The following is a 27,010-nucleotide window of genomic DNA, read 5'->3' on the forward strand; positions in this document are numbered from 1 at the left end:
TAAAGGTGGCATGGACAATGGGATTGGGCAGGGTCAGGATGGGCATGGTAATGGGTGTGGGCTCTGACGGGAGGAAAGGCATCTGGAGGTGGATGGTGATGGGATCCAAGGTAAAAGGGGGAGAGTAAAGGTTACGTTCTGCCCCGTTTAAATATTCAGGAAGGCGGGGGGCACAGAGCAATCAGCTGTCCACCCGCCGACCTGTCAATGGCCAATGTAGGCCATTGACAAGAAAATTAAGACACTTAAAAGGACCAGCCCGTCCAACCTTAAGGCTGGTGGGCAGGCCAGGAGCCCCAGCGGGCTTCTGAAAAAACATAAAACCTCATCCACTGGGCGGGATGAAGTTTCATGTCAGTTTTTTAAAAGTTTAATAAAGTTTTAGTCATATTTATGAACACATCCCATCTCGTGTGACATTGTCACATGAGGGGGACATGTTAATAGTTTTTTTATTTTTCTATTTTTTTAAGCTTATCAAACTGCCAGCGCTCTCCCTGAGACAGCACTTAGCCTCAGGGAAGCTGTGCGCTCTTTCGTGCGCATGCGTGAAAGATCGCACTTTGACAGTTGGGGATTCCCTCCCACTCCCACCCCCGCACACAAAGTGCTATCGGGCAGGCCGCCCACTCAAAATGGCGGCGGGGCCCGTTTCGGCGGCGGAGTTCAGCTGCCTGACCGCTGCCGAGTCAGTGGGGCCCGCCCACCCATCGAGGGCTAAATTCTGCCCATTGGCACTACAGTTGGCCGTTGAAAATTAGTTTTACATTGAAGATATGAATGAAAAATAACAATTCCTCATGCACCCGTCTATTCTTCGGATAGATGGAGGAGAAGGTAGAGCACATGTCCCTCGATTTCCACATTTGACGGCTTGCAGCTTGACATGTAGAGGGAGAAGCCCTTGATTATCCCTGTGAACTGACAGCCCACTTGTCTTAAAAAGCATTCCCGGAGTAATAAGCAACCCTCAGGAGGATAATTCAACAGGAATTTTTTTAAGCGATGTCATTAGCCTTTATAAACATTAACATTCAGAGTGTTCTGCGTCTTGAGTATCTCCAGACTTGTGAATTGGAGGAATGATCCATTTAGAGCGAGTGGGAATATAAATGGGCCAAAAGCTGTGTGTTGTGACAGTGTATCTCAGAGTGTTTAAAGAATGGCTGTTCATTGGTTGCTCGGGTGCAGACCTCTCACACACGCTGACAACAGGAAAAAACTCTGGCAGCATCAGGTGCATTGCATGAAAGTCCCAAAGGACAATCGGTAATAGTCCATCTGTTGTACTTTGTAGTGGAAAGGGGTCAGAGAGGGGAGTCTACTGCACACTGTACCAGTTGAAATAGGGACAAACAACAACTTTAGGTCTTGAGCTCCCTTCTCCATCCCCACTCCCTTTCTGTTTCTTCCCCCTTCCTTTTGTTTTTTCCAATAAATTATATAGATTTTTCTTTTCCCACCTATTTCCTTTATTTTTAAATATTTTTAAATCTTTTATGCTCCCCCCACCCCCACTAGAGCTATACCTTGAGTGCCCTACCATCCATTCTTAATTAGCACATTTGTTTAGATAATATCACCAACTTCAACACCTATGTGTTCTTTTGTTCTGTTGTCTGTGACATCTTTTGATGATCTGCTTCTATCACTGCTTGCTTGTCCCTACAACCACATCATCCCCCTCCACTTCTCTCTCCCAAACCACCACTACCCCTCCCCAACCACCCACCCCCCACCCCACCCACACCTTAAACCAGCTTATATTTCACCCCTTCCTTGGATTCACCTAGTTCTGTTGAAGGGTCATGAGGACTCGAAACGTCAACTCTTTTCTTCTCCGCCGACGCTGCCAGGCCTGCTGAGTTTTTCCAGGTAATTCTGTTTTTGTTTTGGATTTCCAGCATCTGCAGTTTTTTTGTTTTTGTATATTATAATGATGGCAGATTTCCTTCCCTGAAGGACAGTAGTGAACCAGATGGGTTTTTACAACAATCAGTGATAGTTTTTGGTGTAACTGAGACTAGCTTTATAAAGTAAATTTAAATTGGTGGGATTTAAACCAACATCCCCAAAGAGTTAGCCTGACCTCTTGAATGGCCAGTGACATTACCACTACGCCACCATCTCCCCCTTGTGTAATTTTATAAGGGTGACGTGAAGCATATGAGCCTTGGTTGAGTAATAGGTGTGTGGTGCACTGAGCACTGTGTGAGGCTCGTGGTGCCCTTGGTGGGATATGAAGATGCACTCGCTGATCTTAACCTACAGACGTCATTGAACTTTTTGGGGCATTGCATCCAGGTCCTTGGGGCTTGACTCCTGTCATTGATCTCCATAGCTTTCTGCTCCTACTTCCTTTTGAATGTGTGTCCAGAGGCCTCCAGGCCCCCTGTACATATACCACATCTCTCCCACCTTTCACCTCCTCCACCAAAGTCTCCAGTGCAGCATCTGGAAAACTTGGAGTAGGTTCCCTGCCATGTTGTGCCATTGTTTCCTAGGTCAGATTCAATCCCTTTATGATTGCCAATAGCTGCTCCAGCTATAAAGCACCTCCCCTTTAAGCAGTGTAGACTAACTTTAAGTGGCACTAGGAAGCTGCAACTTTGGACCTCCTGCTGATGTATGCAGCCAATGAACAGATCAGTTAGCACTGGCCATGTGCAGCCATCATTCAAAAGAGCAGGCACCATGAAGATTGAATGGGAATGCCAATGTTTTCAGAGACTAGCCCCCAGTATTTCCTAAAGCAGCATTTCCATCTCTGCCCATCATTGACATCCACCTATTCTGCATATCCATACATACAGCACGTGTGCAGAAGAGATACTTTGCTATACAAAAACAGAATTACCTGGAAAAACTCAGCAGGTCTGGCAGCGTCGGCGGAGAAGAAAAGAGTTGACGTTTCGAGTCTTCATGACCCTTCGACAGAAGGGTCATGAGGACTCGAAACGTCAACTCTTTTCTTCTCCGCCGACGCTGCCAGACCTGCTGGGTTTTTCCAGGTAATTCTGTTTTTGTTTTGGATTTTCCAGCATCCGCAGTTTTTTTGTTTCCATTTTTTTTGTACTTTGCTATAGTTTATTCGAAAAGTACAGCTAGATTCAGAATTACCGTTTTGCGAGACCCTACATGAATGGAATGCACAGGGAGCAGAAGTGAGCTGTCTGCAAACTATGGAGCAACCTCTTTTTACATTTGTCATCAGGTTGCCTGTCTCCGTGAATGCCGGGCTCTGCTGAGACTTGGCTGCTGAACAAAGCTAATCCTGGCAGTAAGCTCTGCCCCTTGTTTGAACAGGCAGTTCAATCCGATAACAGAGTTATAAATTAATGGCAAAACAAAAACAATTACCTGGAAAAACTCAGCAGGTCTGGCAGCATCGGCGGAGAAGAAAAGAGTTGACGTTTCGAGTCCTCATGACCCTTCGACAGGCCTGCCGAGTTTTCTGCCGAAGGGTCAAGAGGACTCGAAACGTCCACTCTTTTCTTCTCCGCCAACGCTGCCAGGCCTGCTGAGTTTTTCCAGGCAATTCTGTTTTTGTTTTGGATTTTCCAGCATCCGCAGTTTTTTGTTTTTATAAATTAATGGGTTTATAATACCGTTGACAATGCAGTTGACAACAGGAGAACCATGCACCTTGTTAGCTGCACTTTGTTATGCAGATACAATGAGACTTTCAATCATGAGTTGAATGCACTCACTCAGCCCAGAATTATTCACAATTACTTTGGGCACAAAAATAACCTACTTTCTAAGCATGCTTCCATCCATACACTACCTGAGATGCTAGTTGAAACAGATTCAAAAGAGAATTGGATAAATACTGGAAAGTGATCGCTTTGCAACACAACAGGGAAACTCTTTTGAGTACGAACATGTTTCCATCTATTTCAGATGAAGTTACATTATTTCATAGTTTGCCATTGTGAGATTTGAACTCTTGATCTTGGGGTTACAAACCCAGTACCATAACCACTTGGCTATTTAGGCCAAGCAGAAAGAACAAGGAAGTGGGACTAATTGGCGAGCTCTACCAAGGAGCCAGCACAGGCATGATGGGTCAAATGACCTCCTTCTACACTGTATCATTCTATGATTCTAAGAATTGGCAGCAAAACTAAAATAAACATCTCAAAGAAAAGGCCAAATTCCATGGAGTATTATTTTTCTCTCTTCTCTCCTGCCTGGGATATGGTTGTACTCGTTGTCTGTAGCAGCTGCAAAAAAGCAGTGGTTGAGCCAGCCATCGGTCACGTGTGCCTCAGACAAGTAATCCCACTTCAGGCTGGAGAGTCAGCATGTTATTCAGCAGCTGAAGTCATTGTTGTTCAGTCACCCACTATCTAACCAGGGGTGGTCACTGGATGGAGCTGATCGGGCAGGAGCCCTTTGATCTTAGTCTACAATACTGATTGTTTGTTGCAGTGCTTCCCCCATCTAGCTCAGCTGACTGAGCCTACTACTCAGGGGGTGTAAATGCTGATTCACCAGAATGGTACCAGGGCTAAAGGGGTTAAGTTATGGCATCAGGGTCCCTAGACTGGAAACCCCTCAAGTCGAGAAATTTAAACAGTGATCTAATTGAATTATTTAAAGTTATTAAAGTATTTGATTGGTTAGTAAAGAGAAACTTTCCTTTGGTTGGAGAGTTCAGAATAATTGGTCATAACCTCAAAATTAGGGCTAGGCCAAGTTGTAAGTTCAGGAGGCACTTCTTTACACAAATTTATCCACCAAAAAGCTGTTGAGGCTTTTGAAATTGAAAACTTCAGCCCTGATACTGATAGAATTTTGTTAATTATGTATATGGAACTGAGACAGCTAAGGGGATTTGAAATTCAGACCAGCCATGATTTACCTGAATGGCGGAATGGGGTCGAGAGGCTGAATGACCTCCTCCTATTCCTACTTTCTTACTAACTTACATCAGTGCCAGCTCTGTGTGCACAAATCCCAGAGGACTGAGGCTGGTCACGAATAATAACCGCATTCCTTCTCTTCATTTTCAACAGGAGCAAGATTTTCAGAAGCTGCACCAAGCCCAGTTTCAGAAATGTGTCAGCCACATGAGAAACAGCCTGGGTCTAATGAACCGGGCCTCTGAGTCCAACCAGGACAGAGCTTCTGCTATCATTGGCAACAATCCAATTCCTAATCTCAATGACCTGGATGGAAAAGACACCCCAATGCGCTTCCTAAGCAACATGCCATCCAAGGTACCCCCTAAAATCTGAGGAATTTTATACAAAGGAAATACTCTAGTCCATCAGAAAGTTACTGAAATTTTGACTGATTATCTTGTTTCTGTTTATTTAAGGCTCATTTCAAATGATTTGTGATCTGCATTCTTACCTTATCCTTCCTCCCTTATCTTATCCTTCCTTCCATCATAAGTTCAGAAGTGGGGATGTTCGCTGATGATTGCATGGTGTTCAGCACTATTCGCAACTCTTCAGCTACTGGAGCAGCCCACGGGATCTGCACTGGAGTGCTGCTTTGGGCTGCAGTAGAGTGCTTAAGTTGGAGTTTGGTGACTGAGGGAATTTAAGCATTAATTTCTATCTAAAGTCTAGTCTTTCTTTAACTTAGTAATTAACTAAATGTTGCTATTTGGATTAGAAGAAGGTGAGTTTTAGGCCAGTTTTAAAACAGGGTTTATAATGGCTCTGCTTGCAGCTGCAACTGGTTAATTAGATAACTGACTTAAACAGGTTTTCAGAGGTGAGATTCAGAGAGCGTAAAACAGGCCATCTTACGGTGCTGACTTTGTCTGCACTGGAGTGCTGCTTTGGGCTGCAGTAGAGTGCTTAAGTTGGAGTTTGGTGACTGAGGGAGTTCGGTGAAGAGGGAACGAGATGATCCTTTGAGTACCATGAGTATGATCGGGTAAGTATTTACTACTTTTATCACTTATAGTTTTTAAGGTCTTATTTTGTGGCTCATGGTTTGTAAAGGATATATTCTGAAACATCGAGGAGCAGGGAAGAAGGGCCCCAGAGTAATTGATATTGTTTGATGTTAAATATCTTCCAAAAGGTTTAATTTAAATTACTGGGGTAAGTCATGGCAGGAGAGTTCAAAGCCGAGGTGTGCTCCTCCTGCTCTATATGGGAAGTCGGGAACATTTCCAGTGCCTGGGGCCAGCATGTGTGTGGAAAATGTCTCCAGCCCGGGTTTCGGAGCTGAAGCGGCGGCTGGGGACACTGTGAAGCATCTGTGAGGTGGAGAGCATCGTGGGTAGCATATATAGAGAGGTGATCATGCCACAGGCTAAGAGTCCACAGGCAGGAAGGGAATGGGTGATCACCAGGCAGAGCAAGAGGACTAGGCAGGTAGTGCAGGAATCTCCTGTGGCTATTCCCCTGCAAAACAGATATACCGCTTTGGATATGGTTGGGGGGAATGGCCTGTCAGGGGAAAGCAGCAACAGCCAAATTCATTGCACCAAGTTTGTTCTGCTGCACAGGGGAGGGGTAAAAAGTGTGGGAATGCAGTAGTTATAGGGGATTCAATTGTAAGGGGAATAGATAGACATTTCTGTGGCTGCAAATGAGACTCCAGGATGGTATGTTGCCTCCCTGGCATCTCAGAGCAGCTACAGGACATTCTGAAGGGGGAGGGTGAACAGGCAGTGGCCGTTGTATACATCAGAACAAACAACAGAAGTAAGAAAAGGGATGAGGTCCTAAAAGCAGAATATAGGGAGTTAGGAAGTAAGTTGAAAAGTAGGACGTCAAAGGTAGTGATCTCAGGATTATTACCAGTGCCACGTACTAGTCAGAATAGAAATAGCAGGATATATCGGATGTATATATGGCTGAAGAGATGGTGTGAGGGGGAAGGGTGTCAGATTCCTGGGACATCGGGACCAGCTCTGGGGGAGGTGGGGCCAGTACAAACTGGACGGGTTATATCTGGGCAGGACCGGGACTGATGTCCTAGGGGGAACATTTGCTAAAGCGGTTGGGGAGGATTTAAATTAAAATGGCAGGGGGATAGGAACCTATGCAAGGAGTCAGAGGAGGGGGAATCAAGGACAAGAACAAAAGACTGAAAGGGGAAGAATAAGAAAGTGACAGGCAGAGAAATCAAGGGCAAGAATCAAGCAGGGCCTCAGTGAAAAATAGTGGGAACAGGATCAGTAATTATAAAAAGACAAGCCTTAAGATATTGGGTCTTAACGCAAGGAGCATTCGCAATAAAGTGGATGAATTAACCGCGCAAATAGATGTAAACAGGTACGATATAGTCGGGATTATGGAGACATGGCTGCAGGGTGACCAGGGATGGGAACTGAGCATCCAAGGGTATTCAGTATTTAGGAAGGACAGACAAAAAGGAAAAGGCGGTAGAGTTGCAGTGCTGGTTAAAGAGGAAATTAACGCAATAGTGAGGAAAGATATTGGCTCCGACGATGTGGAATCTGTATGGGTAGAGCTGAGAAACACTAAGGGGTAAAAAACATTAGTGGGTGTTGTATATAGATCCCCAAACTGTAGTGGTGATTATGGGAATGGCATTAAATAGGAAATTAGAGATGCATGCAATAAAGGAACATCTGTAATTATGGGTGACTTTAATCTGCATATAGATTGGGCAAATCAAATTAGTAACAATACCGTAGAGGAGGAATTCCTGGAGTGTATACGGGATGGTTTTCTGGACCACTACGTTGAGGAACCAACTAGAGAACAGGCCATCCTAGACTGGATGTTGTGTATTGAGAAAGGAATAATTGGGGATGAGCGACCATAATATGATAGAATTCTTCACCAAGATGGAGAGTGATGTAGTTGATTCTAAGACTAGGGTCCTGAATCTTAATAAAGGAAACTACGATGGTATGAGGCACATGTTGGCTATGATGGATTGGGAAACGTTACTCAAAGGGATGACGGTGGATAGGCAATGGCAAATGTTCAAAGAGCACATGGGTGAACTGCAACAATTGTTTATTCCTGTCTGGCGCAAAAGTAAAATAGGAAAGGTGACCAAAACATTGGCTTACAAGGGAAATTAGAGATAGTATTAGATCCAAGGAAGAGGCATACAAATTGGGCAGAAAAAACAACAGGCCTGAGGATTGGAAGCAGTTTAGAATTAGCAAAGGAGGACCAAGGGATTGATTAAGAAGGGGAAAATAGAGTACAAGAGTAAGCTTGCAGGGAACATAAAAACTGACTAAAAGTTTCCATAGGTATGTGAAGAGAAAAAGATTGGTGAAGACAAATGTAGGTCCCTTACAGTCAGAAACAGGGGAATTTATAATGGGGACAAAGAAATAGCTGACCAACTAAATACATATGTTGGTTCTGTCTTCACAAAGGAAGACACAAATAAAATACCAGAAATGTTGGGCAACACAGGGTTTAGTGAGAGGGAGGAACTGAAAGAAATCAGAATTAGTAGGGAAATGGTGTTGGCAAAATGGATGGGATTGAAGGCCAATAAGTCCCCAGGGCCTGATAATCTACATCCCAGAGTACTTAAGGAAGTGGCCCTAGAAATAGTGGATGCATTGGTGGTCATCTTTCAAGATTATATAGACTCTGGAACAGTTCCTACAGATTAGAGAGTAGCTAAAGTAACCCCACTATTTAAAAAGGGAGGTAGAGGGAAAACAGGGAATTATGGATTAATCAGCTGATGTCGGTAGAGGGGAAAATTCTAGAGTCCATTATAAAAGATTTAATAGATGAGCACTTGGAAAACAGTGGCAGAATCGGACAGAGTCAGCATGGATTTATGAATGGGAAATCATGCTTGACAAATCTACTGGCATTTTTTGAGGATGTAACTAGTAGAGTTGATGAGGGGAAGCCAGTGAATATGGTTTAATTGGACTTTCAGAAAGGTTTTGACAAAGTCCTACATAAGAGATTAGCATGTAAAATTAAAGCGCATGGGATTGGGGGTAGCATATTGAGATTGATAGAAAGCTGGTTGGCAAACAGGAAACAAAGAGTAGGGATAGATATGTCTTTTTCTGAATGGCAGGCAGTGACTAATGGGGTACCGCAGGCATCGGTGCTGGGCCCCCAGATATTCATACATATGAATGATTTAGATGAGGGAACTAAATGTAATATCTCCAAATTTGCAGATGACACAAAACTGGGTGGGAGGGTTGAGCTGTGAGGAGGATGCAGAGGTGCTTCAGTGTGATTTGGACAAGCTGAGTGAGTGGGCAGATACAGTATAATGTGGATAAACCTGAGGTTATCCACTTTGGCAGCAAAAACAGGAAGGCAGATGATTATATGAATGGCTATAAATTGAGAGAGGGGAATGTGCAATGAGACATGGTTGCCCTCATACACCAGTCGCTGAAGGTAAGCATGCAGGTGGTAAAGAAAGCAAATGGTATGTTGGCCTTCACAGCGAGAGGATTCGAGTACAGGAGCAGAGATGTCTTGCTGCAATTATACAGGGACTTGGTGAGACCACACCTGGAATATTGTGTGCAGTTCTGGTCTCCTTATCTGAGGAAGGATGTTCTTGCTATAGAGGGAGTGCAGCGAAGGTTTACCAGACTGATTCCTGGGTTGGCGGGACTCACATATGAGGAGAGATTGAGTCGGTTAGGATTATATTCACTGGAGTTCAGAAGAAATGAACCTCATACAATTCTAACAGGACTAGACAAGGTAGATGCAGGAAGGATGTTCCCGATGGTGGGGGAGTCCAGAACCAGATGTCACAGTCTGAGGATACGGGGTAGACCATTTAAGACTGAGATGAGGAGAAATTTCTTCACCCAGACAGTGGTGAGCCTGTGGAATTTGCTACCACAGAAAGTAATTGAGGCCAAAATGTTGTATGTTTTCAAGAAGGAGTTAGATATAGCTCTTGTGGTGAAAGGGATCACAAGCCTCGTATGCTTATTTCCCTCAAGTACCCATCCATTTTCCTTTTGAAATCATTGATTGTTCCCATCTCCGCCATCCTCATAGGCAGTGAGTTCCAGGTTAATACCACTTACTGTGTAAAAAAAGCTCTTCCTCACATCTTCCCATGTATCTCTTGCCCAAAGTGTTAAATCTGTGCTCCCTACTTCTTATAACATCAGCTACAATAATTGGAACAGCTTTTCTTTGCCTACCTTATATAAACCTGTCATAATGTTGTACACCTTGATCAAATCTCCCCTCAATCTCCTTTGCTCCAAGGAAAACAGCTAAAGCTTTTCGAGCCTACTCTTGTGGCGAAAACTTCTCACCCTTGGAACTATTCTGGTAAATCTTCTCTGCACCTTCTAAGAGACCCTCATATCCTTCCTACAGTGTGGTGACCAGAAATGGACACAGTTCTCTGGTTATGGCCTAACCAGAGCTTTTTAAAGGTTCAGAACAACTTTCTCATTATGTCTGCCACCTTCAAAGATCTATGCACATGAACCGTCAGGTGCTTCCAACCCTGCACATTCTTTCGAACTATGTCATTAAGTCTATATTGTCGTTCCATCCCTTCTACCAAAATGCATTACCTCACACTTCTCTGTATTAAATTCCATCTGCCACTTTGTCTGCCCATTCTACCAGCCTATCTCTGTCCTGTTGTGTTATATTCCTTCCATTGGGTCACTTTGCACAGCGAACACAGTTGCATGCCAATCTATTAGTGAGTTGGTAATCAAGATGATGTAGACGAGAAGACCATTGTAAAATGAAGCACATGCTGTTTATTCACATAAATAATGGAGCACTAACACATGTGCTTCTCAAACCAAAAGCTATTCTAAAAAACTACTGATTAACAATGTAGCCTGCGCTACACAGCAATTGGGTAATACAATCACATAGTCAATTTGCTCACATTCTCTTAAAGGTGTATTGAAGCTCAGATTATCACATCCCTCCCCATTTACTTGAAGATACAAATTTCAATCTTTAGAATATATTAACTATTTACATAAATATAGTATTTACAAATTCAGTCCCTCTGGAGGCTTCTTCAAACGTGTCAAATGTCGTAGTTCTACGACTTCAGATGGTTTATCTGAGGCCTCCCTCTCACTGTCCACTAGGCTCTCCAGTGGGAACCTGTAAGTTTGTTTCTTTGACTGTCTCAGGCTCAGCAAATCCTACAGGTACTTCCAAACCAAGGGGAGCTCCTTCCACATGTTTTGTAGACTCCAACGGGAATGCTTGCACCTTCTTTCGGGCCCAATCGCATGCACTCCTACTGCCCCTCCCCTCCAAGTTCAACCGTATGAAGGTCAACTGTCAGGAAGGTTCTCAAGATCAGGATGTTGGGCAAGGCTAAATTCAAAACGGTATGATCTGTTTTGTAAAATAAAAATTTCGGGGCCTTGTTAGTACTTCCGCTTTATCTTCCTACGTGTCTTCTTTTGATGGGTTTTCTCGACAGCGCTGACTTTATTCTCGGCCTTCTTTTCAATTTCCTTATTGGCCAGATTAGGCTCAGGTGTGATCTCTACTTGAGTGAACTCAGTGGCTGAGTCTTCTAGCATTTCCTCATCTGTCAGCTCCTTTGAAAACTCAGGAGTCTCTATTTTTAAAGCTTCTTGGCTTTCACATAGCTGGTTCTTCAGTTCTCCCATTTCTTCCTTATACTTGTTAGTTGTTTCCTGGAGAATTAAGCATTGTTGTGCTTTCTTGGCTAATTTATTCTTCATCTCGTCCAGAGAAATGCTGGATTCTTCCTGTTCTTCCTCATACCTTTTTAGTGGTACAAATCGGGATCTGAGGGAATCTTGCAATATATGGAAGTCCTTCAGCAAGTTTTCTATTTCTTTTTGGAGGTTACTGACTTCAACTCGAACTCTGTCCTGAAGTATTACCTCTATGAGTTCCTTTTGTTGAGCCTTTACATATTCCTTTTTCCAAACAGTAACATTTCCTGCTTCCAGTTGAGATCTCAGTAGTCTCTCAAGATTAATCCCTCTTAAACAGTTTCTTCTGAGAAGACTTGGTCCTCTGTCTGCTATCTCTGTTAGGGGTAGATCAATAGACTGATTTCCATACTGCGCTGGAACCTTGCTTATACCTCTTACTCGTATGTCTTCACTGGTATTTAGTGTCTGAATTTTCCAGATTTAATGGGTAACTTCCTCCATTTGGATATTTGAAAATATGTTCCCCATAACTCGTGGATGCCCCGTATCCACCTCCATTCGGATGACTTTCTCGTTGACTTTCACTGTCACGTAGATTGGCTCTGTTTTACCCATTTTTAAGTTGTATAATGAGTAAATATCTGACTCTTGTTTCTTCTGGTTCCTCTATTATGTTGATTTCATGATTTCTACCTTTTTGCTTAAAGTTTTGTCTGAGTCTGTCTTTACAATGTCGTATAATGTGTCTATTTTGATGGCAGAAGAAACACTCAATTCTTTTAAATTGTCGTTCGTTTGGAGGCTGCCTGGTTCCATTTCTGTCATTATTACTGTAAGTTTTGTCTGTTAAACCATTGCCTTTTGCTGGTCTGTTAACGGTGGCTGTTCCCCGCCTTTCCACGGAGTCCTGTGCTTTTGCGCCTTTTCTAACTGGTGCCTCCCTCCCGACATGAAGGACAGCACCATTTTGTGCTCCCTTGATTGCTTCTGAATCCCCGACTGTGCTCTTCATTGTGAACGCCAACTCCAGCACCTTGCTGAAGTCTAAATTCATTTCTAACGACAACCTTTTTTGAATGGTGTCTTCGTTAATCCCACACACTAATCAGTCTCTTAACATGGCATTAATCGATGTCCCAGTGCTCTGTCAGTTGTTTCATGGCTGCTACGTAGCAAGCGACTGTCTCTCCAGGGGCACGACACCTCAAATTAAATTTAAATCGCTGCGTTGTTACCGAGGGTTTCGGCTGAAAGCGGCTTTTCACAACTCATCAAAGCCCTTGGAACCTGAGGCATTGGGTGCCGTTAGACTACAAATTTAGGCTGCATGTTTTACATGTTGATAAGAGGATTGCTCACCTCTTCTCCTCCCCCGATATGTCATTGGCCAAAAAGGAGAACGCAAGGCATTTAATGTACTGTGACCAGTCATTGGTGGTCTGATCAAACAGGCCAAGCTGTGGCATGCTGGAAGGAGATAGCTCCGACGACTATGATGAGGGCTGTACTTACAATCACCTGCAAGGTACGGCTGATTTACTTCTATTTACTTTCTGCGGGTTTCCTTGGTGTCATCAACGGGTTTGCATTTTGCCTCGTCGCCAGTTGTTATGTGCTTTAAATTGGGTCGCTTTGTTCAGCAAACACAGTTGCACTGATGAGTGAGTTGGTAATCAAGATTATGTAGACGAGGAGACCATTGTAAAATGAAGCACATGCTGTTTATTCATGCAAGTAATGGAGCACTAACACATGTGTGCTTCTCAAACCAAAACCCATTCTAAAAACTGCTGATTAACAATGTAGCCTGCGCTACACAGCAATTGGGTAATACAATCACCTGGTCAATCTGCTCACATTCTCCTGAAGGCGTATTGCACTTCAGATTACTACATGTTGCAATCGATTGGTATCACCCTTATTATCTGTCATGCCTCCAGGTTCTGTATCCTCCCATCTGAAAAACAATTATTTACCATGACTGACTGCTTCCCGTCCTTGAGCCAATTCCACCAGTCTCGGTTTTATTAGTTTTCATCTGTGCTACCATTCTGTGCCTTGTTCTTTCACCTTGGTTGCTCAAGAGGAAAAAAATATTTGCCTGAGGGGTTTTAGTTCAAGGAGGCCTTTAATAATCATTCACACTATCTAAATATGGCTTTTCATTCTGTACTGTATTTCAGTTGTTTATCTCCACGTTTGAGATTACTGCTTTATTTTGTGAAATATTTATAGATATCATCAGTTAGGATAAGCTCATGGAAGGTAAGTCCTGCGGTTTAATCTATATATTCTATATTCATTTTCTGTTACATCTTTAAGCTTTGTTAGCAGTTTTTATCCTCTATAGCTGTTCCAAGCTAATGTTACAATTGCTTGTTTCTTGAGATGTCACACTTAGTGAAGAACTCACATGGTGTAAATGAATACCTGTGGACATTTTTAAAATGTGTTTTTATTCATTTCCATTGCACTTACAGTAATTTGTATTATAATAAGCTAAGAAATGCACAATATCCAGAAGTAATTTTCATTGGGTGGATACACCAGTCTCTTGCATTTGGACCAGAGACTATGTGGGAGGCCCTAGTGGAAAACCTAGACAGGGGAGGCAAGTTTAGTTCTTCACTAGGAAGATTCCCCTCTCATCCTCCCCCAACCCTACTTCACCCCACCACAACTAAACAAAAGCCCCGATATTGGTTAACAGCAGTGCAACAGCCAGCCTCTCAGTTCTCCAGCTGCATTCCAGGAGGTCCACCGGGATCCTCTGGAGCAAGGCCCAGCCAAGGAGCTGGGGGAGTAGGCAAACTCCTCCAGGATCTGGAAGAGACGAGCCCCAGACTAATGTGGAAGTTTCCCATGGACTTTTATGAGGTGTTGAGGGTGGAGGGTGTGGGTGTGATGGTGGTGGAGGTTGGAGCCCCTCTCTGTCATAGACAAGGCCACTCACAGAGACAGTTGAGGCTGGAGCTGGAACCTGCCTAAACTGAGATTTTCCACATCTTCGGCCCTAAGCTGCCCATTAAATTCGGAGTTCCAAGGAAGATAATGCATCCTGTAGCTTGCAAGTTGACCAGCCAGTAGCTTGGGCCGCTAAAGGCAAGGTATCTTTATCTATGTATTATATCAGGCACACGCAAGGTGGCAAATAGCTGCCTTTTAAGAGCGGCCAGCCCATCCTACTGACCAAGAATACTCCAGTACACACATCTTCCATCCACAGGAAATGTATTCAAAGCCTTTCCTCCTTCAGTTTGGCCGGCCTTTCCTACTGCAGGAATTGACATGCGTATGCTACTGATCAACTCGCCAGTCCTGAGTTTGCCAGTCTCACAAAATCAAAGGTCCTGGGCGTATAAGATCTTTGCGACTAAGTTTCTCTGCTTAAGTTTGCAAAGCCCATATCACACTGCAGTTGAGTGATGTGCTGAGTGCTCCCACACTGGAATTCAGTCATTAACATGCTTTCACTTACTTGAAAAGGCCAGGTTTGGTTTGTTTTGACCCACAGCACTCACTCACTGTTAAGATGCCAGTGTGAAGCCAAATGCCTGACTGGGAACTGAACGTCCACTATCAGTCTGAAACTGGTAACTGCTGTGTCACTACACAAACTTTGAATGGCTGACCCTCAGCTTCTGGTAGGATTTTAGCATAGATTAAGCCCAGAGCCACAGAATAGTAAAATGTGTACAAAGTTTCTTCCTGTAGTTAGGAAAGCCTATGATCCAGTTTAGCATGAGCTCTGCCAAGAGGGACCCACTCTTGCTAGATAGCAGCTGTGGTCCATTTGGTAGCACACTCACCTCTGAGTCAGAAGGTTGTAAGGTCAAGCCCCACTCCAGAGGGCTGAGCATGTAATCCAGACTGTTAATCTCAGTGCATTAGTGCAGGGGTGTTGCACTGACAGAGATGCTAAATTTTGGATGAGACGTTAAACCGAGGGCCCCATCTGCCCTCTCAGGTGAACGTTGATGATTCCATGGCACTACTCAAAGGAGAGCAGAGGGATTCTCGCCAGTGTTTCGGTCAATAATTATCCCTCAGCCAACATCACTAAACAAATAGATAAAAGCAAAGAACTGCGGATGCTGGAAATCCAAAACAAAAACAAAAACAGAAGTACCTGGAAAAACTCAGCAGGTCTGGCAGCATCGGCGGAGAAGAGCACAGTTGATGTTTCGAGTCCTCATGATCCTTCAACATGAGGACTCGAAACGTCAACTGTGCTCTTCTCCGCCGATGCTGCCAGACCTGCTGAGTTTTTCCAGGTATTTCTGTTTTTGTTTTTGTATCACGAAACAAATAATCCACCATTATCACATTGTGGGAGTTTGTCATGTGCAAATTGGCTGCCGTGTTTCCTACATTGCAACAGTGACTGTACTTCAAGAGCACTTCATTGGCTGTAAGGCACTTTTGGGTGTCCTGAGGTTGTGAAAGACATAGGATAAATGCAAATTTATTTCCCCTATAATAATTTTGTTGCTTCTTAAGGCTGAAAATGTCTTAAGTATATTTTCATCCTTTTGCTAACTTTAGCATTGAAGATCCTGATTTCCCCTCATCAGTTCCACAACATGTGTTTTCACTAATAGTAGCGACTTGGATGAACAAACACCTCACACATTCAACGTAACACCCCTGGTTTTAGCTCCTGTGAGAAAGGTTGAGACTTGTGGCGGTGCACTTTAGTTCTGTATATATGATTCAACTTATTTTATGCAGTACAAGGTGTAATTGTGCACTAGTTATTGAAACAGAACTTTTTTTTGTCACCACAGCTAAGCTGTCCTGGGAGGAAACAAAGAACCTTACCACCCCTGAAACATCGCCGACAGCAATCAGCTGGAAGTTCAACAAGCTTGAAGCAGGAAGAGCAGGGACCCTCCTGTGAAAAGTTAGTACATGCATTATTGTGCAGTCAACGTAGTGAGAGTTGAAGCCAGGACATTTCCAAATCTGACTGCTCCTCTGTAAGTGAATAACCAGATGAATTCTCAGGTCTGGAGAAAAAGGAAGAAAATATCATTTTGCATTGTAAACTTACTTTAAAATAAAGCAACACGTCACTTTTTAAAAACTTCTCCCCATCTAAAGCTTGTCTCATGAAGAAAGGCTGAATAGCCTTCCTAGTAAACGTCAATCCTCACCTTGTGATAAACCTAAAGGAACAAACTGTCTCCACTGAGAATCAATAGCCATCTGATCACCTTGTACCCTTGCCCCCAACACTGAGACTTTTCATCCCCTGTGAAGAACAATGTAAGTGTCCTTGCAGCTAAATCAAACAAACCATTCAAGATGAATTATATAAAAACACTTACAGAAGAAAAATATCCAAAGCTACATATGAACATACATTCAAACATACGTGATAGGAGCAGAAGTAGGCCGTCTGGCCCCTCGATTGGCTCCACTATTCATTAAGATCACAGCTGATCTGTTTATGTTTCAAATTCCACATTCCCACCTACCCCCCCGATAATCTTTGATCCCTCGCCTAACAAGAATGTATCTACCGCCACCTTAAAAATATCCAAAGACCCCACTTCCACCGCCTTCTGAGGCAGAGAGCTCTAAAGTCTCACAACCACCTGAGAAAAGAAATTTCCCCTTGCCTCTGTCCTAAAAGGGCGACCCTTAATTTTAAAACAGTGCTCCCTAGTCCTGGACTCGCTCACCAGAGGAAGCATCCTTTCCACGTCCACCTTGTCAATACCGTTCAGGATCTTATATGCATCAATCAGTCTCACTCTTCTAAACTCCAGTGGAAATAAGCTCAGTCTGTCTAATCTTTCCTCATAAGACAACCTGCTTATTCCAGGTTTTAATCTAGTAAACCTCCTCTGAGCTGCCTCCAATGTGTTTACATCCTTCCTTAAATAAGGAGACCAAAACTGCACACAGTATTTGAGGTGCAATCTCACCAATGCCCCTGTATAACTGAAGCATAACATCCTTACTTTTATAAAAGCAAAATACTGCGGATGCTGGAAATCTGAAACAAAAACAAAAATTGCTGGAAAATTCAGCAGGTCTGACAGCATCTGTGGAGAGAAAGACAAAGTTGATGTTTCAAGTCCATATGACTCTTCATCAGAACTAAAGAGAAATAGAAATGTGGTGAAATATAAGCTGTTTAAGGGGGGTTGGATAGGTGGAGGCAAGGGAGAGATTGCCAAAGATGTCATAAACAAAAGGTCAAAGGGGTGTTGTCGGTGGTGATATTAGCTAGAGGATTTGCTAATGGTGACATTAAGGGTAGAAAGCAGGATGAGCAAGTAACAGTGGCCCTAGTGGGGGTGGGGTGGGGGGAGGGGATCGAAAGAGGCTAAAAGGTGGGTATAAAACAATGAATGGAAATAAATTTTAAAAATAATAATAGATATTGGTGGGAAAAGAAAAATATATTTTAAAAATATATAATAATTTTTTTCCGAATAAGTTATATAGATTTTTCTTTTCCCACCTACTTCCATTATTTTTAAATGTATTTCCATCCATTGTTTTATCTCTACCTTTTAGTCTTTTTTGATTCCTTCACCCCACCCCACCCCCACTAGGGCTGTCTGTACCTTGCTTGTCCTGCTTTCTACCCTTAATTAGCACATTCCTTAGATGATATCACCACCTTCAACACCTCTTTGTCCTTTTGTCTATGACATCTTTTGGTTATCTCCACCTATCACTGGCCCTCTATGCAGCTCTACTTGTCCCACCACCACCACCACACCCCCCGCCCCCCCCCCCACCAACTTAAACCAGCTTATATTTCACCTCTTTTCTATTTTTACTTAGTTCTGTTGAAGGGTCATGCGGACTCGAAACGTTAACAGTATTCCTCTCCGCAGATGCTGCCAGACCTGCTGAGTTTTTCCAGGTATTTTTGTTTTTGTTTTGGATTTCCAGCATCCGCAGTTTTTTTGCTTTTAAATAAATAATAAGGTTTGGTGGCCCTAATGGCTTTTTTCCTGTAGTTAAGTTAAGGCAGGTTGGGGCTGTGAGAGCTCATTTAGGTAGAAAGCAAACTGTTAAAACCAGGGAAGCTTCAGACAAAGGAATTGTGGTTTCTACTTTGAGAATTACCCTGTCCAAGTTTTACCTGGATTGAATCCAATATCCACAGTTTCAGTTTCGTGGAAACAGAAACCCACCAGTCCACAATTCCCTTCCCTTGTCAGTTTAAGTAAATCAATGATAATGCTCTAAGAATTAGGTTCTTAGAACTAGCTGGACACTGATTTTAAAAACAAAAATAAAAATACCTGGAAAAACTCAGCAGGTCTGACAGCATCTGCGGAGAGGAACACAGTCAATGCTTCAAGTCTATATGACTCTTCAACAGAACTAAGGAAAAATAGAAAAGAGGTGAAATATAAGCTGGTTTAAGAGGGAGTGGGACAGGTAGAGCTGGATAGAGGGCCAGTGATAGGTGGAGATAGCCAAAAGATGTCATAGACAAAAGGACAAAGAGGTGTTGAAGGTGGTGATATTATCTAAGGAATGTGCTAATTAAGGGTAGAAAGCAGGACGAGCAAGTTACAGATAGCCCTAATGGGGGTGGGGTGGGGTGAAGGAATCGAAATAGGCTAAAAGGTAGAAATAAAACAATGGATGGAAATACATTTAAAAATAATGGAAATAGGTGGGAAAAGAAAAATCTATATAAATTATTAGAAAAAAGGGGGATCGGAAAGGGGGTGGGGATGGAGGAGAGAGTTCATGATCTAAAATTGTTGAACTCAATATTCAGTCTGGAATATTGGTGCCTAGTCAGAAGATGAGGTGCTGTTCCTCCAGCTTGCTTTGAGCTTCACTGGAACAATGCAGCAGGCCAAGGACGGACATGTGGGCATGAGAGCAGGGTGGAGTGTTGAGATGGCAAGTGACGGAGGTCTGGGTCATGCTTGCGGACAGACCAAAGGTATTCCTTTGAACTGATTTTAAAAACATCCATTAGAAATCGGACCAAAAGCTAACTTTAAACTCAGTGCCCAAGTTGCCTTTCCTGCCAAGGGGACTGTAACATAAAAAGGCAGCAGGGTTACACAGAACAGTTCTCAGGATCATGAATGACATTATCTCATGAATCACCATGTAGGTTAACTAAAAACTGCTGGTTATAGGTAAAAATAAGGTGGGGCTGGCAGAAGAGGAAATGAAGTTCATCCTAAACTCCTGTTATATCGAACAGATAATGGGATAAATTGATAATGGGAGATTAGGTAAGGGAGTCAATCTATAATGGGGGAGTAAATAGTGGAAGAAGCCCATAATACAAGTGCAAATAGTTGAGGTCACATTGTATTTTGATGTTTTGATACATTTACTGAATACAATAAGAGTGTTGCTTTTCAAAATAAGGCTGTTTTAAAGTTATCTTTTAACATGAGCTGGTAGCTCAGAATTGTAGCCATAACACAGAAAGCCTTTCAAAATGTCAGTCACTCTGAATTGGATGACGTCGGCAATGCTCCTTTAGTTTGGAGAGCTGTCAGCCTCTATGATCAATTTCTTTTTAAATTTCAGAGCTCTGACGATTAAGGTTTCAAAGGAAGAGTCAACTTCCAATTTGTTGAAAAAGAAGAATTTCAAGAAAGCTGTGAAGCCAACCTACCCACTGAGTCCCAAAGCACTACCAATCAAACCAAGTAATGGCAAAAACCCCCCCCCCACAAAAATTATCTTAAAGTATTAGAGTGGAAAATATTGCAAATTGACAGCACTAGATGGGAATGATATTATTTTAGCATTCAGTGCTAACAACACTCAGGGTTTCACCAATGATTTAGTGCCATGGATGGAATTTTGCCCCCGTCGGGTGGGCCCTGTGGGTGCACCCGGGAACCGTCAGGAGGGCAACGGTGGAGCGCTGCCAGGGTGGGGGGGATGCACGGGAGGAGCGCGAGCGCTGAAGTTCGCGTATGCGCCGGGGTGGGGGGGGGTGCGCGCAGTAAAAACTCCCCGAGGCACAGAGCTGGCTCAGGGAGCTGAAGATTTTCGGCACTCAAGATAAAGAAATAAAAAATAATGAAAACATGTATGTATTCCCCACCCACCACCCCCCCCCCCTCCCTCCGCCCCTCTCTCCATGTGACTCTGTCACATGAGCAGGGACATGTTAAATAGGAAAGGCAAAAAGTTTCCTTTTAAATCACTGGTCGAAACCTCATCCCGCCCATGGATGAGGTTTCGTCAAAAATGCAAAGGCCGCTTGCCCCTTTTGTCCGCCCCGCCAACCAAACAGTTGGACGGGCAGCGAAAAATTGCAATCAATTAATTGAATAAGGGCATTAATGGGCCGTTTAATAGTCGGCCGGCGCGCTGCCGACTCCCGCGCATGCCCGCCGACCGAAATATTGCGCGGGCGCACGATGATGTCGGGACGCTCGCCCGACAGCATCGCGTGTCATTTTATGCTCGACCATCTCGCACATGCGCTCACACACGCTGACCGAGAAATTTTGGCCCCTGATAGTGTTCGGACTCCATGAGTCACGAATGAATGAGTGATAATTTTCCCATTTTCATTCACGGCATCTCAGTATCTTTACAGTGCAGAAGGAGGCCATTCAGCCCATTGAGTCACCACTGGGTCTCTGAATGAGCATTCCACCTAGCCCCGCTCCCCTGCCTTATCTCTGTAACTTGCACATTCTCTCTTTTCAGGTAGCAATCCAATTCCCTTTTGAGTTCTGAGCAGTAAGACCTTAATGCAAACTAATATTGTTAATAAGTGTTGATGGTGCTGTAATTTAGGAAAAAATTACAAGAGCAAATGACTTCAGGTGGATGAGAAATAGATTTCAAATGAAAATAAGTCACTATATAGTGCACATGTGCAATCACATTCTCAAGCGTTAATCCTCTCAGGACAAATAAGTGAAATGAAGCAACTCACTCCAAATAGGAAATAATTTTCTTCTCCAGAGGAAGACACAAGAGATAACTTTAGCAATCCTTCACTTCTAGAGCTGAAGGGGACTGAGAATCAGAGGTAGAGCCACAATACAGTAATACCAACCCTCAAATCCACACACACTTAGAGGGCAGAAACACGGAATTAGTGCTTAAGTTACATTGTCAGGCTCAATTTTACAAGCTAGTTTGGGTTGGGATTAACAATAGGGACATATTATAGACCCCAAGCATCTTGAGGGCAAAATAGTAAAATATTATTACATGAGTTATGAAGGCAGTAATGCACTAAAGAGGGATTCAAACCAGTATAGACTTGGGGTGGTTTAACAAAAGTGAGGCAAATATTGAATCAAACTTGAACAGGGTGGCTGCTTATTTTTTTGGCCCAACAGATTAGATATTCCAATTATATCTGCAATTGGGCATTAGTTGGACAGCAATTGCATTAACATCTATCTGATCACTAGTGTAGTGACTCCATCTGACCATTAGAACACTACTCCACTTGATTTTGCAAGCTCAGTTTGCATTGTATGGATGATCTACATTGGGGCCTCACATTGAGAGTACATCAGAAGGTTTGGGGTGGAGGAAATTTTATGTAAGCCGCCCGGTAATTGGTTGATAGCATAAATTTAAAAGAGGATAGCTGCAAACAATAGTGTAGTGGCAGTGCCACTGGACTAGTAATCCAAAGGCTCAGGCTAATGCTCTGGGCGAAGGGCCGGGTATGGGGTCAATTCCCACCACGGCAGCTGGTGGAATTTAAATTCAATCAATAAATCTGGAATATTAAGCTAGTCTCTGTAATGGTGATCCATGAAACTATAATCAATTGTAAAAAATCCATCTGGTTCATCAATGTCATTGAGGGAAGGAAATCTGCCATCCTTACCAGGTCTGGCCTACATGTGACTCCAGACCCAAAGCAATGTGGTTGCCTCTTAACTGCCCTCTGTAATGACATAGCGAGCCACTCAGTTCAAGCGCAAATAGGATGGGCAACAAATGCTGGTTTTTGCCAGCGACGCCCATATCTCATGAAAGAATAGAAAAAAAAATCAGAAGGAAAGTGTTGATGGACTTTCTGAAAGCTGATAGTGTTTGTAATGTACGTTTTGACACTTGCAGAAGATGTTTGAGTACACAAAACAGGTTGACAAAACAGGTTGGTGCAGTAAATGTGTAGGTGGGATTCTGAATCAGTGGACAAATGATGGACCAGCCAGCCCTGTTTGATGGTTGGCAAAGCAGAGATAATATAGGAGAGAATTCTCCCCCTGTCGGCGTGGGGGTGGGGGTGGGGGTGGGGGTGGGGGTGGGGTGGGGGGGGGGGGGGTGTGTTTGTGTGTGTGTGTGTGTGTGTGTGAGGTGGGGGGGTGGTGTGTTGTGAGGGGGCCGATGGGGGCCGGCGAGCTGCCTCAGGGAGATTAGTTTAAGTTTTAAAATTTTAAATAAAGGGGGAAAAAAAATTTTAAGAAATGTCCCCTCATGTGACAGTGTCACATGAGCTGGGACATGCCAATGAATTTTTTAAAATGTTTAAATTCAATTTATAAACAGTTCATGAAACCTCATCCCGCCCGCGGATGAGGTTCCATGAAAAATGCGAAGGCCACCTGGGTTCTTCGCCTGTCCGCCAACATTAAGGTCTGTTTATTAATAAAAAACAAAAAAACTGCCTTTGCTGGAAATCCAAAACAAAAACAGAAACAGAAATACCTGGAAAAACTCAGCAGGTCTGGCGGCATCGGTGGAGAAGAGCACAGTTTACATTTCAAGTCAACTGGTACATTTAAAAATGTATTTCCACCCATTGTGTATCTATACCTTTTATGCCCTTTTAGTATTATTTCACCCACCCCCACTAGAGCTATCTGTACCTTTCTTGTCCTGCTCTCTTAATTAGCTCATTCCTTTAGATAATATCACCACCTTCAACACCTTTTTGTTCTTTTGTCTGCGAAATCTTTTGGTTATCTCCTCGTATCACGGGCTGCTTGTCCCAACAACCACCACCCCCCACCCCCCCTTCTCCCCCACCCCCTCCCCTCTTTAAACCAGCTTATATTTCACCCGTTTCCTATTTTTACTTAGTTCTGTTGAAGGGTCATGAGGACTGGAAACGTCACCTGTGCTCTTCTCTGCCGATGCTGCCAGACCTGAGTTTTTCCAGGTATTTCAGCTCCATTTATTAGTTTAATTAGTTTTTAAATGGCCTTAACAGGCCTTTGATAGATCGGCAGGTGACTCGGCTGCGCGCCTGCCGAACTGAAAAGCCAAATGACGCGCAGTGGCGTCGGGACACACGTCTGACATCACCCCGTGTCATTTTACGCATCGGCGAGCGGGAGCCGAAAATTCTAGCCATAGAATAATGCTACTCTAGAGCACACCCTGTGGCCTGCCACGTGCCTAGAGAAGGATAGCAGTAGAGGATTTGTGGTGGTTACTGCCATTGACAGTGTCAGCCATGCAGGTGTACATCAGCTGCAGGCAATTCTACAGTAGATAATACAACTCTGCATCTGTCAATGGTCTACCGATTCTGCACAATTGTTGCTAGATAAGTATCTCTGCCTGTAAATGCGGGTGGGAAAATACCATCCAGTGAGGACAGTCGGAGCTTCCTGGCATTTCCCGTGCTCCTCTTCCAAAACAACCTAAGTGAAAGGGGATACTTACAGGGGAAACTCATTGTCCTAATGTTGTGGGCATGCAAATAACAAGTGGCCAACAGACATGACAGAAAGCTTCAGGACCAACAGAATAGAATGAAGAAAGAACTTAAAGAGAAATACCCAAGATAGTAAGTTCAGAAAGAGCCTCAAAATGCTGCTACAACTCTTAATACCCGGTTCTTTCTTAGGGAAGCCACAAACCTTTTTAGCCACGGACACCTATTATACATGAGTGGGCGGACAACAGGAAACTATACTGATGTTAATGGCACAAAATTGTACAGATATTCAAATACACCGTTAATGCAATTTATTGTAAGCTGGCGGGCACTTCCATATCTGGTGCAAAACCCAATCTTAACAGTGGATGTCATGCTATACAAGCAGAAATCTGGTGTAACTGATCTCTGCCCTTTTTCTGCTCGGTCACACTGACACAAATAGCTTAGAACAGTGAGGAAGAACTGGACACTTATTGATCCATAGAAGATTCATGGACTGCTAAGAGTTATTACAGTACAGAAGAACGCCATTCAGCCCATCAAGTCCATGTCTACTGGAAACTACAAATAATGATTATTGGTAAGTAAATAAAAATAATTGCCTAAGCTAATGTCTGCAATATGTATCACTTTTTATTCTCTCATGAAACATCTCCATTCACTGCTGGCTGAAATTGGTTCCCGCAAGCACCAGATGCCCACCAATATTTCACTGAAGCAATCATTCCTCATGTGAGAGCTGTGGATGTGAATGTGGCAAGTGTTCCTCCATGGAAGGAGGAGGATCAAAACGAAATCTGATCCTGTTCTTTTCTGACACCCACACACTTCTATCAATGTTCGCTGGATGGTTCCTTGGAACCCTTTGACGTTTCCCCCCTCAGCCTGGGCGATTGAAGTCAACTACCGTGAATGCAACACTACCCCTAACATGTCTCTAGCCCAATCAGCTGACAGGCTGGGAATAGAGCCCAGCACCCTTCTGGTATATATGGCTCAGTTACCAATAGGATAAACTTGCTCCAGCCACCAGGGAGATGGTTTTTAACCTCAAAACATATATGCATATCCTCAAGAAATACTCGAATGCCATCACATTTAACCATAACTACAAGATATGTGAACCCATGCATCAACAATACTGCAAGTGTGTCACTTTACTTATTAACTGTGAGGTTAATAAATCATGAAAGTTGAACTGCGATGACAATTTTTCTTTACAGATTTCACACATCCCCGGTGTGAAAGCTTTTGAAAGGAATTCAGAGGGGAGGTCCTTTCTAGAGAGTCACACTTGGGATGGAATGGGCCTCTACCTTAATGCTCATGGATGATGCCCTGATACTGCTATCAACATAGTCTTCGCTGAGTCTGTGGAAGTTTGAATGGCAGCATGCCATCTTGTTGAAGATAAACTGGAGAGACGTCTCAAGGGCCCTGCGCATTACATTGACTGCGAGGCAAAATTCTGTAACTAATGGGTCCCACTATGCATCAAAACTGTATCTCCCCATGACAATGGCTGGATCCACTTTGCACAATCTTCCCAATTCTTCAGCTTCCCACATATGAGGTTAAGCCTTCGCTAATATACACTTGGAACTACAGTAGAGAGGTCGGCGGAGGGGAAAGCAATAAAGTAACAGAACACATGCAATCTGTGACATATTTCACTTATATCAGTCCTATGATTGATCCCTAGGATCTCTCAATGTAGAAGAACACTTGTATACATCAGGATCACCCGCGTACAAGGTGTGCCTTGTTGCATCACTTTGATCTTCATGGGCATTGGCCCATCACTTTCTGGAGTCAGGCAGATTCTTTCCCCTTATATGGATGTGAAAGAATATCTATAGAGATCTGAGGACAAGCAGTTTACTCTGCCGAGACTGGGCAACGCATAAAATGGAGGCCTCCACCTTAAGCAAGACTTTGAAAGAATTTTGAGCTTCAGTAGATGATGGTTGAAGTTATTATCGATGGACTGATCACATTTACATACCTTTCCAATATCTTGCATACATATATTATCAGAATATATATTGTACACTGAGTACGATATCCGATGAGATTACAGAACATATGTTGGATGAAACAAATTGGCATTCACTGATCAGAGCAAGTGCTGAGTTCATGCTGCATGAGGTTGGACATTGCTGCCTATTAGGATCTCGCCTTACACTATATTAATCATTTGCATTGTGACTTTTTTTATTGAGCAATATTTTTTCATATACATCTGATGTTCAACCTACTTTGGAGTCTTTTTGGGCATTTAGGACAGTAGCAACCCAATTATATTGATGATTCGCATAAGTAGTCATTTTGGAACAGACTTCATAATATTATGCAAACACCCACCAAAAGTAGGACCATGGTGGAGAAATTTGCTTCCACGGTGGATGCTGGCTTATTGGCTGTGCAGTGTTCGAATGCTTTATAGCACTAGTTAAGGCTGTAACTCTCAATGGCTACTCCTGAATTCTTATGGAATGGCACATCTCCTTCACCAGCCTTCAGTGTTTCCAATAATAAATCAGCAGGCAGCAAGCAAACCTGTGATCTGGGAAATAAAAAAAACCCTCTTCTCAACAATCTAGATATTTCAAATTCAGATGCTTACATTTGATTCTTCCAACAAGATAGCTCAGTTCAGGAAGCCTATCTGCTCAAATACATGGCAAGTTGTTGAACTAGGTTGTTAGAACTTCAAGTCCAAATATAATGGGAGAAGTGTGATCGCATCTACCAGGCAGATTACAGTCTAGTGTTGCCAGGCTGAAGAGATGCAGGAAGACAGGAGAATAAGA

At 43.2% G+C, this 27,010-nt stretch overlaps 1 protein-coding gene across 9 annotated transcripts in view; it reads left to right on the forward strand.

The window, feature by feature from the left end:
• The window catches only part of LOC121285838, a 503,016-nt gene that overhangs the window by 470,305 nt on the left and 5,701 nt on the right, over positions 1 to 27,010 (forward strand). For 5 of the 9 annotated variants that reach the window (XM_041202716.1, XM_041202711.1, XM_041202712.1 and 2 more), the window contains 3 exons: positions 5,022 to 5,225; positions 16,375 to 16,490; positions 20,123 to 20,244. In XM_041202716.1, the coding sequence (XP_041058650.1) occupies positions 5,022 to 5,225; positions 16,375 to 16,490; positions 20,123 to 20,244 (442 nt within the window). Of the gene's footprint in view, positions 1 to 5,021; positions 5,226 to 16,374; positions 16,491 to 20,122; positions 20,245 to 24,639; positions 24,778 to 25,420; positions 25,555 to 27,010 lie in introns of those variants that run through there. The other 4 variants (XM_041202713.1, XM_041202717.1, XR_005944806.1 and 1 more) reach the window with 3 other exon arrangements.

The sequence above is a fragment of the Carcharodon carcharias genome, chromosome 13 (genome assembly GCF_017639515.1).
Source record: "Carcharodon carcharias isolate sCarCar2 chromosome 13, sCarCar2.pri, whole genome shotgun sequence".
Classification (NCBI taxonomy): domain Eukaryota; kingdom Metazoa; phylum Chordata; class Chondrichthyes; order Lamniformes; family Lamnidae; genus Carcharodon; species Carcharodon carcharias.